Here is a 13,233-nt window from a genome sequence, read left to right on the forward strand (position 1 = left end):
AGGAGAAACGGCAAGGGGGCGAAGGAGAGACGCAGAGAGGGTGAGCGAGGGTACAAAGGTGAGCATGAAAATGAGAGGGAAAAAAGTGATTAAGAGAGTACGGGTGTCACACTACCGACCCTAAAAGACAAACTCTCTCTCTCTCTCTCTCTGAGACGCTAGCAGCCTGCGTTCTCCTCTCCTCCTCCAATAGCATCGGAACATGCTGTCTCTCCGTCCAGTTAAATAATGCATAATTCTGCTCGGCTGGGCCTGTATAGAAATGGAAGGCACCACACCAGCGATACAGCCTCAATAATGCAGCAGTCATCTGAAAGGGTTATCGGGTCCTCTCATCCAGAAAAAGCTGCCCCAACACGTGGCACCGCACCGCTACGCTGCTGCTTTGTTGTGGGCAACAAACGGGACACCCAGAACAAAAAGGTTAAGTCTCCCGGTTGGCACTGCGACAAGGGAGCCTGAAGGCTTCCGCGTGTTTCCCAGCTGAAACGGTTCCTAACAGTTTTGTGCGTGTATTATGACGACGGTCTTTGTGGTCATTCAACGAGAGACGACTCGTTTTCATACACATTTTTTTTTTTGGGGGGGGGGGGGATATTACGTTTGCACAACTGTTTGCACATGGGTTCTTATGGGCACCGCCCCACATGTGGGCTGAAATGTGCCGCGGTTGTATGCATCCGTGCCCTCTGCACTGCAGACATGTCAGAATGCATCTCTCTTCATACGCATGCGATGCATCAAATATGCAATATTTTATAGGTTAACCTTCGCCTCTGCACTTTCTTTCTACCATGTCTAGCCATTACCCCAGTAGCACTCAAAGTTCTGCTCTCTCGCTCTTTCTCTCGTTCTCTCTCTTTCTTGTTCTCTTTTTCTCTCTCTTTGTTCTCTCTCTTTCGTGCTCTCTCTCTTTGTTCTCTCTCTTCTCTCCTCTCTTTCTCTCTCTCTCGTTCTCTCTCTCTCTCGTTCTCCCTCTTCTCTCCTCTCTTTCTCTCTCGGTTATGTAAGCACATCCAGTGCCTCAGAGCACCTAGCCAGAGCCAGAGGCATCCCTCCCCTCTGGGACTCCCTGTTCTCCCTCTGAAGCCAGGCCATTACTACACTAGACCGGATACATCTCTGTCTGGATCTCTCTCCTACTAACTCTGTGGGAAAAGTACACCTATTGGCCATTTTAATCTGTAACGGCCATTTTAATCTCAGTTTAGCTTAGACAGAGACCATGCTGGACTCACCATAGCTTAAATCATCCACAGTGCTGTTTGAGACTGTCTATTTCCGCCTCTGCATTCTACCCAAGTTGCCACCTTAGTGCCCCTCCCCCCCCATATTAGTTCTGGGCACCCTGGGGCACAGCTCTGGTTTATAATGAACCACCAGTGGAGTCCATCCATAGATACCTGGCAGGCTGCCTCCTAGAAGTTATCCCAGAAATTAAACCTGGCGCCCCTCTCCTCCTCGCTTCCCTGACTGCATCACCTCCAGACACTCAATTACTCCCCTTTTAAGAATTCCCCTCCCAAAGGGGGAAAAAAAAGCATCTGTCTTTCAAAAAGGGAAAAGAGGCTATTTCTGCTTAGACATTTGCTGCATTTCCCCCCAGTCCTCAGGTGACAGCATAAGAACAGGTCCGTTATTCTTAACTTCTCAGAGTTGGCATGCTGATTCAGGATCAGTTACTCGCCTTTTAGATCATAATGAATGTGATTATATGGACAGGGGGGGCTGATCCTAGATCAGCTCTCCTACTCAGAGACATTTTGGGAATACGGGTCCAGGGCTGCATTCAGAGCTGTCAGGTAAAGCTGTGATACTCTCTCTATTCTCTCTCTGACGGGGTGGTGGGTTCCTCTCCTAGCCACAGACAGTGCCTCTGAACAGGTTGGTCATTCACATTCACGGCTGCTGCCAGCCACCCAACCACCTGTCATGTGGAAAACAGTCCGGTGCGAGGGAGAAGGATGGAGAGATGGTCTGAGACTCGTGAGTTGGAATGAATGAGGAAAAAGAGATGGGACTCAATTAACCTAGCAGCAACCCAGCGGAACTCAAGTGTGTTGCCATGACAAAGCCTCCTGGCCACGTAGTGCTTGCGCTCACTTTATAGTTAACACACTGAGGTGTGTAGGGGATAGTTGCCCGTAGTTGTGTGTGCAGGTTTTTTAAATAATTTTTTATCAAAAAGGTGCTTAGGTGGCAGGGAGGCGTGGCAAGGTGTGCCAACGGTCTGCCCGTCGGTGTGGCTTAATTTTAGAATATTTTAGAGGCCCCCATCTTGACGGCGTAGAGACATTGTTTGCATTTTTTAAGCAAAATTCCTTAAATTCCAAAAATGTCTCCATGGAGCTGAGAGATATTTTTGCAGTTTTTAATTTCCTGCAATTATATGCATTTTACAATGGCAAATGTTTTATTTTTTTATTTCACCTTTATTTAACCAGGTAGGCAAGTTGAGAACAAGTTCTTATTTACAATTGCGACCTGGCCAAGATAAAGCAAAGCAGTTCGACACATACAACACAGAGTTACACATGGAGTAAAACAAACATACAGTCAATAATACAGTAGAAAAATAAGTCTATATACAATGTGAGCAAATGAGTTGAGATAAGGGCGTTAAAGGCAAAAAAACGGCCATGGTGGCGAAGTAAATACAATATAGCAAGTAAAACACTGGAATGGTAGATTTGCAGTGGAAGAATGTACAAAGTAGAGAGAAATAATGGGGTGCTAAATAAATAAATAAATAAATACAGTAGGGGGAGAGGTAGTTGTATGGGCTATGTACAGGTGCAGTAATCTGTGAGCTGCTCTGACAGCTGGTGCTTAAAGCTAGTGAGGGAGATAAGTGTTTCCAGTTTCAGAGATTTTTGTAATTCGTTCCAGTCATTGGCAGCAGAGAACTGGAAGGAGAGGCGGCCAAAGGAAGAATTGGTTTTGGGGGTGACCAGAGAGATATACCTGCTGGAGCGCGTGCTACAGGTGGGTGCTGCTATGATGACCAGCGAGCTGAGATAAGGGTGGACTTTACCTAGCAGGGTCTTGTAGATGACCTGGAGCCAGTGGGTTTTGCTCATGGCCAATGCTGTGTTCTTTTGCTCTAACATAATAACAAAATCAGTACCGCTAAAATAATTTACACTGTTTGGACTTGGCGGCACGCCCAATGGTAGAAAAGTCCTGTGTGTGTGTCTTCTGTTGGTGTATTTTACAATCATCTGTTTTTGTCTGCGCTCATGTAGCTGTATGTGCATTTGTATAGCTCCTCCCTCCTCCCTTTCCCTCCATTTCCCCTCTCCCTCTCCTCCCTTTCCCTCCGTCTCCCTCTTAGTGTTGTCCTATTAGAGGGATAATGTGTGGACAATAGCTCTCCCCCTGGGTCAATGGCCTGCCTATCCCAGTCTCCTCTCTGGCTGAGCCTCGGGCCTGCTGGTGTGGATGCAGCCTGATACATTGCTTGGGGGTTGCAGGGAGGACACTGGAACAACATGTGGATAATCCTCTCTATTGAACTTTATGGGGCTCATTTCATAATTCTCCCTTTCACTGTGACTCGGGAGGGGAATTATTATTTTTGTGTGTGTGTGTGTGTGTGTGTAAGGAGACTAGCACTGGCACCAGCTTAGTCTACTTCGCTGCTGCTGCTGCTCTCACTCCTTTCAGATAAAACACGCTGTAGTACACTCTTCAGTCTTTGGCTCTCACGTCGGTATAGAAATGTAGTTGAAAGCGAGCCACACACACACACACACACACACTATCGCTTAGTAAACTGCAACACAATAAAACAAGTTCACCTTTTTGCACACGCTCATACTGCCATGCTAACAGTACTGCCCCCGCATGCAATAGGAACCATTGTGCGATTAAAAAAATGCCTTCAGAGTATTCATTGAACAATGGCCTATTAGTATAATCCCTCCATACAGCTGTCTGTCTTCCCTCTCTTCCCTCTCTCCATCCCTTTGTCTTCACCAGTTAGCAACGTAGGGATATGAATTCAGTGTCAGCAAGGCCAAATAACTCAATTTAAACGATAGAATGAGGCACAAGTGCCTTTCAGGATGAAGAGAGCGAGAGCGGCACTTACTAGTTAGATGGAACAAGGACTCTCTCCAGTTCATTTGTGTGTTTAGCACTAAATGCTCTTCTATTGAATGCCAGGGCTGCCTGGCTCGTCGCTGCTGCTGGAGGAGAGGACAATTGCCCTTCGCTCTGTAGCTGAGAAATATGTGGCTTCAACAAAGGACTTCCGTCAAAGTCATAGACGTCACTGCCCTCTTTGAAATCGACAGTGTAGAATAAGAAGTTAGGCTAACAACCGTATGTTCCTTGCTTTGCTGCTTAGTCAAATTGCCATCAAAGGTAGACAGTATTTTTCACTGTTTCCAAAGAGGGTTTCATACGATGTCATAAATCCTCTGATCAAATGATGTTGTACAGGTGGCCTGATGTTGTGTAATGCGTTCTCCTATCATAACTGTCTGTGTTGACTGGTTCACTTTCATCATATCCTCTTTGAAGGACACTAGCCAGCCCCATTGAAACTGAATCAAAACCACAAAATTAGGATTCATGGCTTGACTCTGATATCCACATTGTCATAAACTAAATCATAGACAATTATTTATAAAATGATCCCCTGGAAATCTGTGTTTAGCTGTTGATATTGGTCACGGCCATTACATTAGTCATTAGCCACAAAGAGAAGCATGTGTAGTTCTCTCTCTCTCGCCTCCTCTAAAGGCCCATTAGTACGTCTAACTAGGGTGTGATCATTCCTATTAGTTATTATGATCAGAGCACTGACTTTCTGTACGCACTACTGACTGATGCTTTCAGATGCCTTTGCTCTCTTTATTTAGTCTCTCTCTCATTCTCTCTGGCAATTGTCATTCTGATCCCTTTACTCTTTCTCTCTCTCTGTCCCCCTTTCTCTCTTCTCTAATGCTGCTCTAAAAGGCCGTGTGTTATCAGTGACGCACAGCCAGGCCCAGGACTCTATGTTGTGTAAAAGGGGAGAACAATACCAGTTTGAAAAAAGAGATCTCTACAAGGATGCGTGGTACTTTAAAACTTTTTAAGCGCTGTCCAAGGTGCTGACATGGCACATTATGCAAGCACCCCCATCAAAGGTTGCTAAATATCAGTGGGTTTTTATGGAAGCGCTGCTGTCCAATGTTCTAAAGTATCAGTGGAAAGGCTTGGATGCACCAAGGTTGCTATGTGTCATCCATTATTAATATTGTAGATGCACTGTCCAAGGTTCTGAAAAATCGGACAGAAACTGAAGTTGCAGTAGTCAGGCTGCCTAAATATTAGACGGCTACTTGCTGTCCAAGGTCCTGAAAAGCAGTTCTGCCTTATGTAGGTTGTCATGGCTGAGAATGTGCTGTCCAAGGTCTCGAAGCTGCAGCAGTTGCTCTAGGCCAGGGCTGCCCAACTCTCTTCCTGGAGTCCAACCCTAATATAACACACCTGATTCTACTTATTAGCTGCTCAACAAGACCTTAACTAGCTGAATCAGATCTGCTAAATTAGGGTTGACTGAAAACCTACAGGACAGTAGATCTCCAGGAAGGGGGTTGGGCAGCCCTGCTCTAGGGTGCTGAACTACCGCTCTAGCTGTTTGCTGTCTATGGTGCTGAAAGGAGTCTAGACTCTCAATATCCTTTGTGTCCTTACATTTACATTTAAGTCATTTAGCAGACGCTCTTATCCAGAGCGATTTACAAATTGGTCCTTAATGCCCTGGCTTGTTTTCTAGAAGCTGCTGTGTTTAAAGTTACAGGATAAAAACATGTTKTCCTACAAGCTTAATTCCTGAACAGATGGTATCAATGCACTTACAAAAATATGTTTTATCAGTTGGAAATAYTATGCGACAATGGCACTTTTGAGATTAGCCAAATCCCCAAATATAATGTGGGATGTTATTACTTTAAGTGCAGATATTCAAGTATGTAATCACCTCATTTTCCTCTAGTGGGTTTATGTTCTAAAGTTATGTCCAAGAGTAAATCTCAACTACAGTGGCTATTACCTCCTTTATAAAAGTTCTACATTTGCTTTATGAGTAGTGCGTGACCCTAGGGATTTCAATGCATATCTCTCATTCTGATAGTTTAATTGAACATTCTAAAACATCACCCCCCCCCCCCCCCCATCATATGGGCAAAAAAATCTAAAACTTATTTTTAACATATGTTGCAACTGATTTTATTTGGAATCATGCGAACTGTTGGAATCATGGCAAAACATATAGATTGTTCTATATCTACACTTTGAATACAGTGTTTGACATGACAACAAATGAAAATGCCGGGGAGGAGTTATTGTGACAGAGTAGGAACCTAAGTGTTGGTCAGTGTTTCCTAGGGGACCCTATAATCTTTGGCTATATTAAATATTTTCCCTTAGCTAATTCATGTAGCTAACATATTCATGTTTCGCCTATTCCTCTTTGATTTAAAATATACTGTTGCACAAACAACATATTGATTTAGGCCTACACCATCACTGGTATCAGGCTGCATAGCTAGCTACGTTTGTTCTGACTACATTTATTAGCTAGCTAGCTAGCCAGAGAACTAGTGATTTAGCATTAGCGGCTAACACGACTTAGCCACAACTTGCTAAGAAAAGACAAACTAGCTGTTTGCAGATGTAAGAAACAGGGAGGGAGAGGTGGAGGGAGAGAGATGACTTAAGTAGCAGCGTGAACTATAAAAATGGACGTTACACACGGCGGATTGCATGAAATCAAGACTAGGCTGAAATACTTTGAGGAAAATTTTTGAAAATAATTAGGTTTTATTGTCACATACACCAGCTCACTATGACTGTGATATGGGGTTGTCTCTCACCTAGCTATCGGAATAGAGGTCGCTCTGGATGCGAGTGTCTGCTTACTGACTGAAATGTCTGATGTGATGAGACCAGGAGATGACAAGTGGTGTTTGATGCAGACTGGCGAGATGTAACGACATTTGACTTATGCTAACCTAATGCTATTCTCCCTCCTTCTTTTCCGTTCTTTCTTTCAGTGGTCCTGCTGAACTCTAAAGAAACTCAGGCAGAGCTCGGTTGGACGTCGTACCCCTCCAATGGCGTGAGTGTACCAGCCTGTTACTTTTGAACGTACATGTTTGTGTGTATTTCTGTGAGTTTGCACGCGTGCATGTTTGAATGCATGTGTCCATGCATATCGGAAAAGGTGTGTGTATGTCTGTCTGTCTGCCAGTGTACATCTACACTACAGCTGAGACGATAAACCAGAAATGATTGACACCAACCATACCGATGACTTACCACAGGCATTTTGCTGATGCCGTTCATTGCGATAAGTAGTCTATACTAGAGAAATGTGAAGTTTTATCATTAAATAAGTTTGCTAATATTGGTGATTGTTAACGGGACAACTGATGGCTACAACCATCTAACTAGTAGTAGCTGAAAGGCGAGGTGTGGTGCACATTAATGTTATAAACGTATCGTTCGGTTTATTGTTATCGCATCAATTTATCACAATATGGCCTAGCTCTTATCGACACTCACTTTGTGCCACGGAGTAGTCCARCTTGCTTCAAGCTCGAACTGAGAGCAGGTCCCCTGGCCTCAGTGGGCATAGTTCCAGGGAGCACTCTGCCCAAATGGACTGTGAGTGGACAGCTGTCCCCACCTCTCTGCCCCTGTACCTTCCTCCTCCTTCCCCTCGCTCACCCTCCCTGAACCAAACAGAGCAGAGCTCGTCACTTCACGCTAATCGATGGCCTAATCCTGGACAGGATGTCACTGCACCCACTGCCAGAGACACACACACAGCCACATAAATTGTCCCCTCCGCTATCGATTTGGCTTGTAAAAACCACACGCTAACTTATGAGTGACTGGAAGATAAATAATAGCTGGTGGAGGAACGTTTTTAAGAATCACTGAAGACGAAGTGGTTTTTGAAGTCACTGGCTATCATTTATCTTCCACTCATACGTTTTGTCACTGAACTATAAGACTGTGAATGATTTATCATGCTCTTTTATGAATCGATGGGGCTTCAAGTTTTGAAGTGGAAATGAATGGACTTGTCCAATTCATATACTTCAGCCAGACTGCTGAAGTATGTGAAGCGTACGTTTTAAAGTCATTGCAGTGCAGCAGTCTTTCGTAACTCGTTGTCTGTCACCAAACCACAAGACCTAGGCTTAGATAAACTACCCCAGTCCAATGTTGCTGCTATAAATCAACTTGTGAAAGCTAGATTTAGTCAATGGATGGATACAGTTCCACTGAAGCTAACACACACACACACACACACACATTCTGAATCATGTTGAGTCTGTGTCACCATAGACTTAGCAGCACCCAGAACCATACCATTACCAAATTGGCTGGTTCTTCAATGATAAAAGGAAATCTCCATATCCATCCTTAAATTGGTCAATTGGTACAAGTCAGACTTAAACATAATATTTCTTTACCGAAACTAATTGAACACTTCCTGTGTTTCCTACAACTCACTGTGATACACAGGCTACGTATTTGTGTGTGCCGATGAAACCGTGAATGTGCCCAAAATGGTGGGAGGCAGAGTGGTGTGAGGGGACTAGCCCTTCAGCACAGGCGCATGTTCCCAAAGCATCTCGCCTCTTATTCATTTGTGATTTATAAGGCAAAAAACTGATCCTAGATCAGCACTCCTACTATGAGAACCTTAATTAATACATAGCCAGGAGTTTTTCGTGAMCCTGTGACCTGACCAGGAACAGGTCCTGACCCTTGTGATGTCAATTAAACATTACACAATACAGAAGGGCGTTTTTCGCTAATCTATTTCAACATGTTCAGTTGTTTGGCTAGCTAATTCAGTCCCACTAGGGCGTTTAGCAGAGCTGCAGCGTTGCTCATTCAGCACACATGGTGAGTCAGTTTTACCTGCAGTCCAAAATGATGACGGCCATGTGGGCACGTCTCCCGCAATCTGTTCTTTATTTACCCAGTTAATTCTGGACGTGGCAGCCATTTGCATTTTCCCTCCCCATAGTGTCAGTGGGCAGCTGTGAGCTGCTTACAGCTCTATAGTCTCTGTGGAGGCCCGCCACTGTAGTTTGTCTTTCTCTCTGTTGTGGGGAGAGGGAGGCACACACACACACACACTGGAGGCTCATTTACTCCTCAATACCATGTGTGGTTTTGTCTGTGGAGAGTGGAGACACATTAACACACACTCTGRAGGATCATTTAGTATTTCTCTTACTTCACTAGTACAGAACCCTAGTGCCAGTCTCTGCAGGCACAAAGCCACACGTGATATTTCCATGATATTTACCCTCTGTCTGGATTATAATGTCATACAGTTGACCCACAACGACTCCCATTTTGTTGTGGGTCAACTGTATGACTTCCCAATATATACACAGTTGAAGTCGGAAGTTTACATACACCTTAGCCAAATACATTTAAACTCAGTTTTTCACAATTGCTGACATTTAATCCGAGTAAAAATTCCCTGTCTTAGGGAAATGTCAGAATAATAGTGATTTCTTTCAGCTTTTATTTCTTTCATCACATTCCCAGTGGGTCAGAAGTTTACATACACTCAATTAGTATTTGATAGCATTGCCTTTAAATTGTTGGGTCCCAAACCTTTCGGGTAGCCTTCCACAACCTTCCCACAATAAGTTGGGTGAATTTTGGCACGTTCCTCCTGACAGAGCTGGTGTAACTGAGTCAGGTTTGTAGGCCTCCTTGCCCGCGCACGCTTTTTCAGTTCTGCCCACAAATGTTCTATAGGATTGAGGTCAGGGCTTTGTGATGGCCACTCCAATACCTTGACTTTGTTGTCCTTAAACCATTTTGCCACAACTGTGGTAGTATGCTTGGGGTCATTGTCCATTTGGAAGACCCATTTGCGACCAGACTGATGTCTTGAGATGTTCTTTCAATATATCCACATAATTTTCCGACCTCATGATGCCATCTATTTTGTGAAGTGCACCAGTCACTCCTGCAGCAAAGCACCCCCACAACATGATGCTTCCACCCCTGTGCGTCACGGTTGGGATGGTGTTCTTCGGCTTGCAAGCATCCCCCTTTTTCCTCCAAACATAATGATGGTCATTATGGACAAACAGTTCTATTTTTGTTTCATCAGACCAGATGACATTTCTCCAAAAGGTACGATCTTTGTCCCCATGTGCAGTTGCGAACCGTAGTCTGGCTTTTTTATGGCGGTTTTGGAGCAGTGGCTTCTTCCTTGCTGAGTGGCCTTTCAGATTGTGTCGATATAGGACTTATTTTACTGTGGATATAGATACTTTAGTACCGGTTTCCTCCAGCATCTTCACAAGGTCCTTTTGCTGTTGTTCTGGGATTGATTTGCACTTTTCGCACCAAAGTACGTTCATCTCTAGGAGACAGAACGTGTCTCCTTCCTGAGTGGTATGACGGCTGCGTGGTCCCATGGTGTTTATACTTAGGTACTATTGTTTGTACAGATAAACGTGGTACCTTCAGGGGTTTGGAAATTGCTCCCAAGGATGAACCAGACTTGTGGAGGTCTACAATTTTTTTTCTGAGGTCTTGGCGGAATTCTTTTGATTTTCCCATGATGTCAAGCAAAGAGGCACTGAGTTTGAAGGTAGGCCTTGAAATACATCCACAGATACACCTCCAATTGACTCAAATGATGTCAATTAGCATATCAGAAGTTTCTAAAGCCATTACATAATTTTCTGGAATTTTCCAAGCTGTTTAAAGGCACAGTCAACTTAGTGTATGTAAACTTCTGACCCACTGGAATTGTGATGCAGTGAATTCTAAGTGAAATAATCTGTCTGTAAACAATTGTTGGAAAACGTACTTGTGTCATGCACAACCAACTTGCCAAAACTATAGTTTGTTAACAAGAAATTTGTGGAGTGGTTGAAAAACGAGTTTTAATGACTCCAACATGAGTGTATGTAAACTTCCGACTTCAACTGTATATATTTCTGTCTCTGTCGGTCTCTTTTTTTTCTTTTTYTTTTCTTCTGGCTCCTCAATCCCCCTTTATCTCTCACCCTCTCTATCTCTCTTCCTCTCTCATCCCTCTATCCCTTTCCTCACCATCTCCCCAGTGGGAGGAGATCAGTGGCGTGGATGAGAAGTACAAGCCCATCAGGACCTACCAGGTGTGTAACGTGATGGAGCCGGCGTTGCAGAACAACTGGCTGCAGACGGGCTGGGTGGCGCGGCGCGGCGGCCAGCGCATCTTCGTGGAGCTGCAGTTCACGCTRCGCGACTGCAACAGCATCCCGGGCGTGGCGGGCACCTGCAAGGAGACCTTCAACCTGCTCTACGTGGAGTCGGACAAAGACCTGGGCCGGGTGACCCGCGAGGARCGCTACACCAAGATYGACACCATCGCCGCCGACGAGAGCTTCACGCARGGCGACCTGGGCGAGAGGAAGATGAAGCTCAACACGGAGGTGCGGGAGATCGGACACCTGAACCGGAAAGGGTTCCACTTGGCGTTCCAGGACGTGGGGGCGTGCGTGGCCTTGGTGGCGGTGCGGGTGTACTACAAGCGCTGCCTGGCCACGGTGCAGAACCTGGCTGTGTTTTCTGATACGGTTGCGGAGGCAGCGTTCGCCACACTCGTGGAAGTCAGGGGAGCCTGTGTCAACAACTCTGAGGTGGACTCGGACAGCCCTCCCAGGATGCACTGCAGCGCCGAGGGGGAGTGGCTGGTGCCCATCGGGAAGTGCAGCTGTTCAGCGGGTTACGAGGAGGGTCACAGCAGCTGTGAAGGTAATAAAAAAAAGTGGGAGCCGTGTCAAAAAGTGTCTGGCTGATGGAAGGAAGGAGGGATGGATGGATGGAAGGAAGGAGTTATGTAAAGTGAGTGAGGGAACGAGAGAAGAAAAGAGTGAAGGATGCATGGAGGGTGGAAACAAATGCGGGGCAGGGGACTTTGTTTTGTTTGTAATCACCGTGCAGAAATGTTCTGTTTTTGACCTCAAGCAGTTCTGTCTGGCTGTTGGAGACATTTCATCGACAACCTGTAATCATGTTTGAGGCAGACAACAGTCTTACATTGTGAAGGGAAGTGGGTGAAACGATTTTATGAATAGGATGAGTCAGGCACTGCACTGTCCTAAGGTAGTCATTGTAGTCAACAAGACAGCATTTGTAATATTGATGACTGTAGTGAAATGCTGTGTTAAGGATGTGGCACGTGGGCAGTTCATGGCCAACTAACATATACACACACCCACACACACCCTTGGGCCAGTGTTAAGGCTGTGAGTGCTCTGACGCAGGACTAGAGATTCTGGCTCATCCTCACAGCCAGTGGTTCAGACGGTCATAGCAGAGAGAGCGACTGGTGTCTGCCATCAGCTTTCGCAGCCCATCTTGTGTCTTTTTGAAAATGGGCGAGAGCGACTAGGCGAGAGAGAGTGAGACACTGAGAATAAAGTGATACTGCTTTAATGAGAAGAGTCCCTCTGGGCTGACTTGCTTGGACTTTCCTGGTAGAATATACAGTATAAGTGCTTGTGAATGTGTGAGCTTAATACCTGTTCCAGGAAGTTATGCATTATTTGTGACTGTGTGTGTTACAGGGAGTTTTGAGTGAGTAATAGAGGATGTGAGAGAGACCAACAGCTAACAGAAACCCAGAGAGAGAGAGGCAGAGAGCGATAATAGCGAGAGACAGAGGAGATAGCATATTGGTAGAGAGAGCGCTCTAGCCTCATTGGGACTCTAGTGGGAGATTGGCCCTGTCATTGCCCATCAGTGGCAGCCCCAGTGGAGTACTGCTCTATTCAGTGTTAATGGCGTGAATATGCACGGCCAGCACTGCCCAAGCACTCTCCCACTCCCACAGGCCATACAGCACAAGCACTATTGATCAGCCATAACGCTCCACTAAACTGAGGAATTAGGCTCGGAATCCACATGCATCTGCATACACACACACACATGCGTGAGCACACACACACACACACACAAACACACAGCAGCCTATTCTAGTATTTCATTTTACACACCCAATACGGTGTGCGTGGGGTAGGGAGTGGCAAAAGGTGTTTCTAGATAGACGTTCTATATGAGAGGCTTTTTTGCTTACTGATTTTTAAATGTTTTTCGACAGTGTATTTGAGTACTTTCTCTTGTGTGTCCTGTATCTTATTTAGATTTAGGAGTAATTGCGTTTCCTAGTGTGCGCGCCGCTCAGTAGTATTGAGT

The 13,233-nt window shown here is 45.2% G+C and overlaps 1 protein-coding gene across 1 annotated transcript in view; it reads left to right on the plus strand.

Moving 5' to 3' along the window:
• Positions 1-13,233, plus strand: part of LOC111955472 (ephrin type-A receptor 7-like) — a 181,665-nt gene that overhangs the window by 31,026 nt on the left and 137,406 nt on the right. Inside the window, exons 2-3 of the mRNA XM_070436250.1 lie at positions 7,050-7,114; positions 11,118-11,790. Coding sequence (XP_070292351.1) covers positions 7,050-7,114; positions 11,118-11,790 — 738 coding nt within the window. The remainder of the gene's footprint in view (positions 1-7,049; positions 7,115-11,117; positions 11,791-13,233) is intronic.

This window comes from Salvelinus sp. IW2-2015, linkage group LG31 (genome assembly GCF_002910315.2).
Source record: "Salvelinus sp. IW2-2015 linkage group LG31, ASM291031v2, whole genome shotgun sequence".
In the NCBI taxonomy this organism is placed as follows: Eukaryota; Metazoa; Chordata; class Actinopteri; order Salmoniformes; family Salmonidae; genus Salvelinus; species Salvelinus sp. IW2-2015.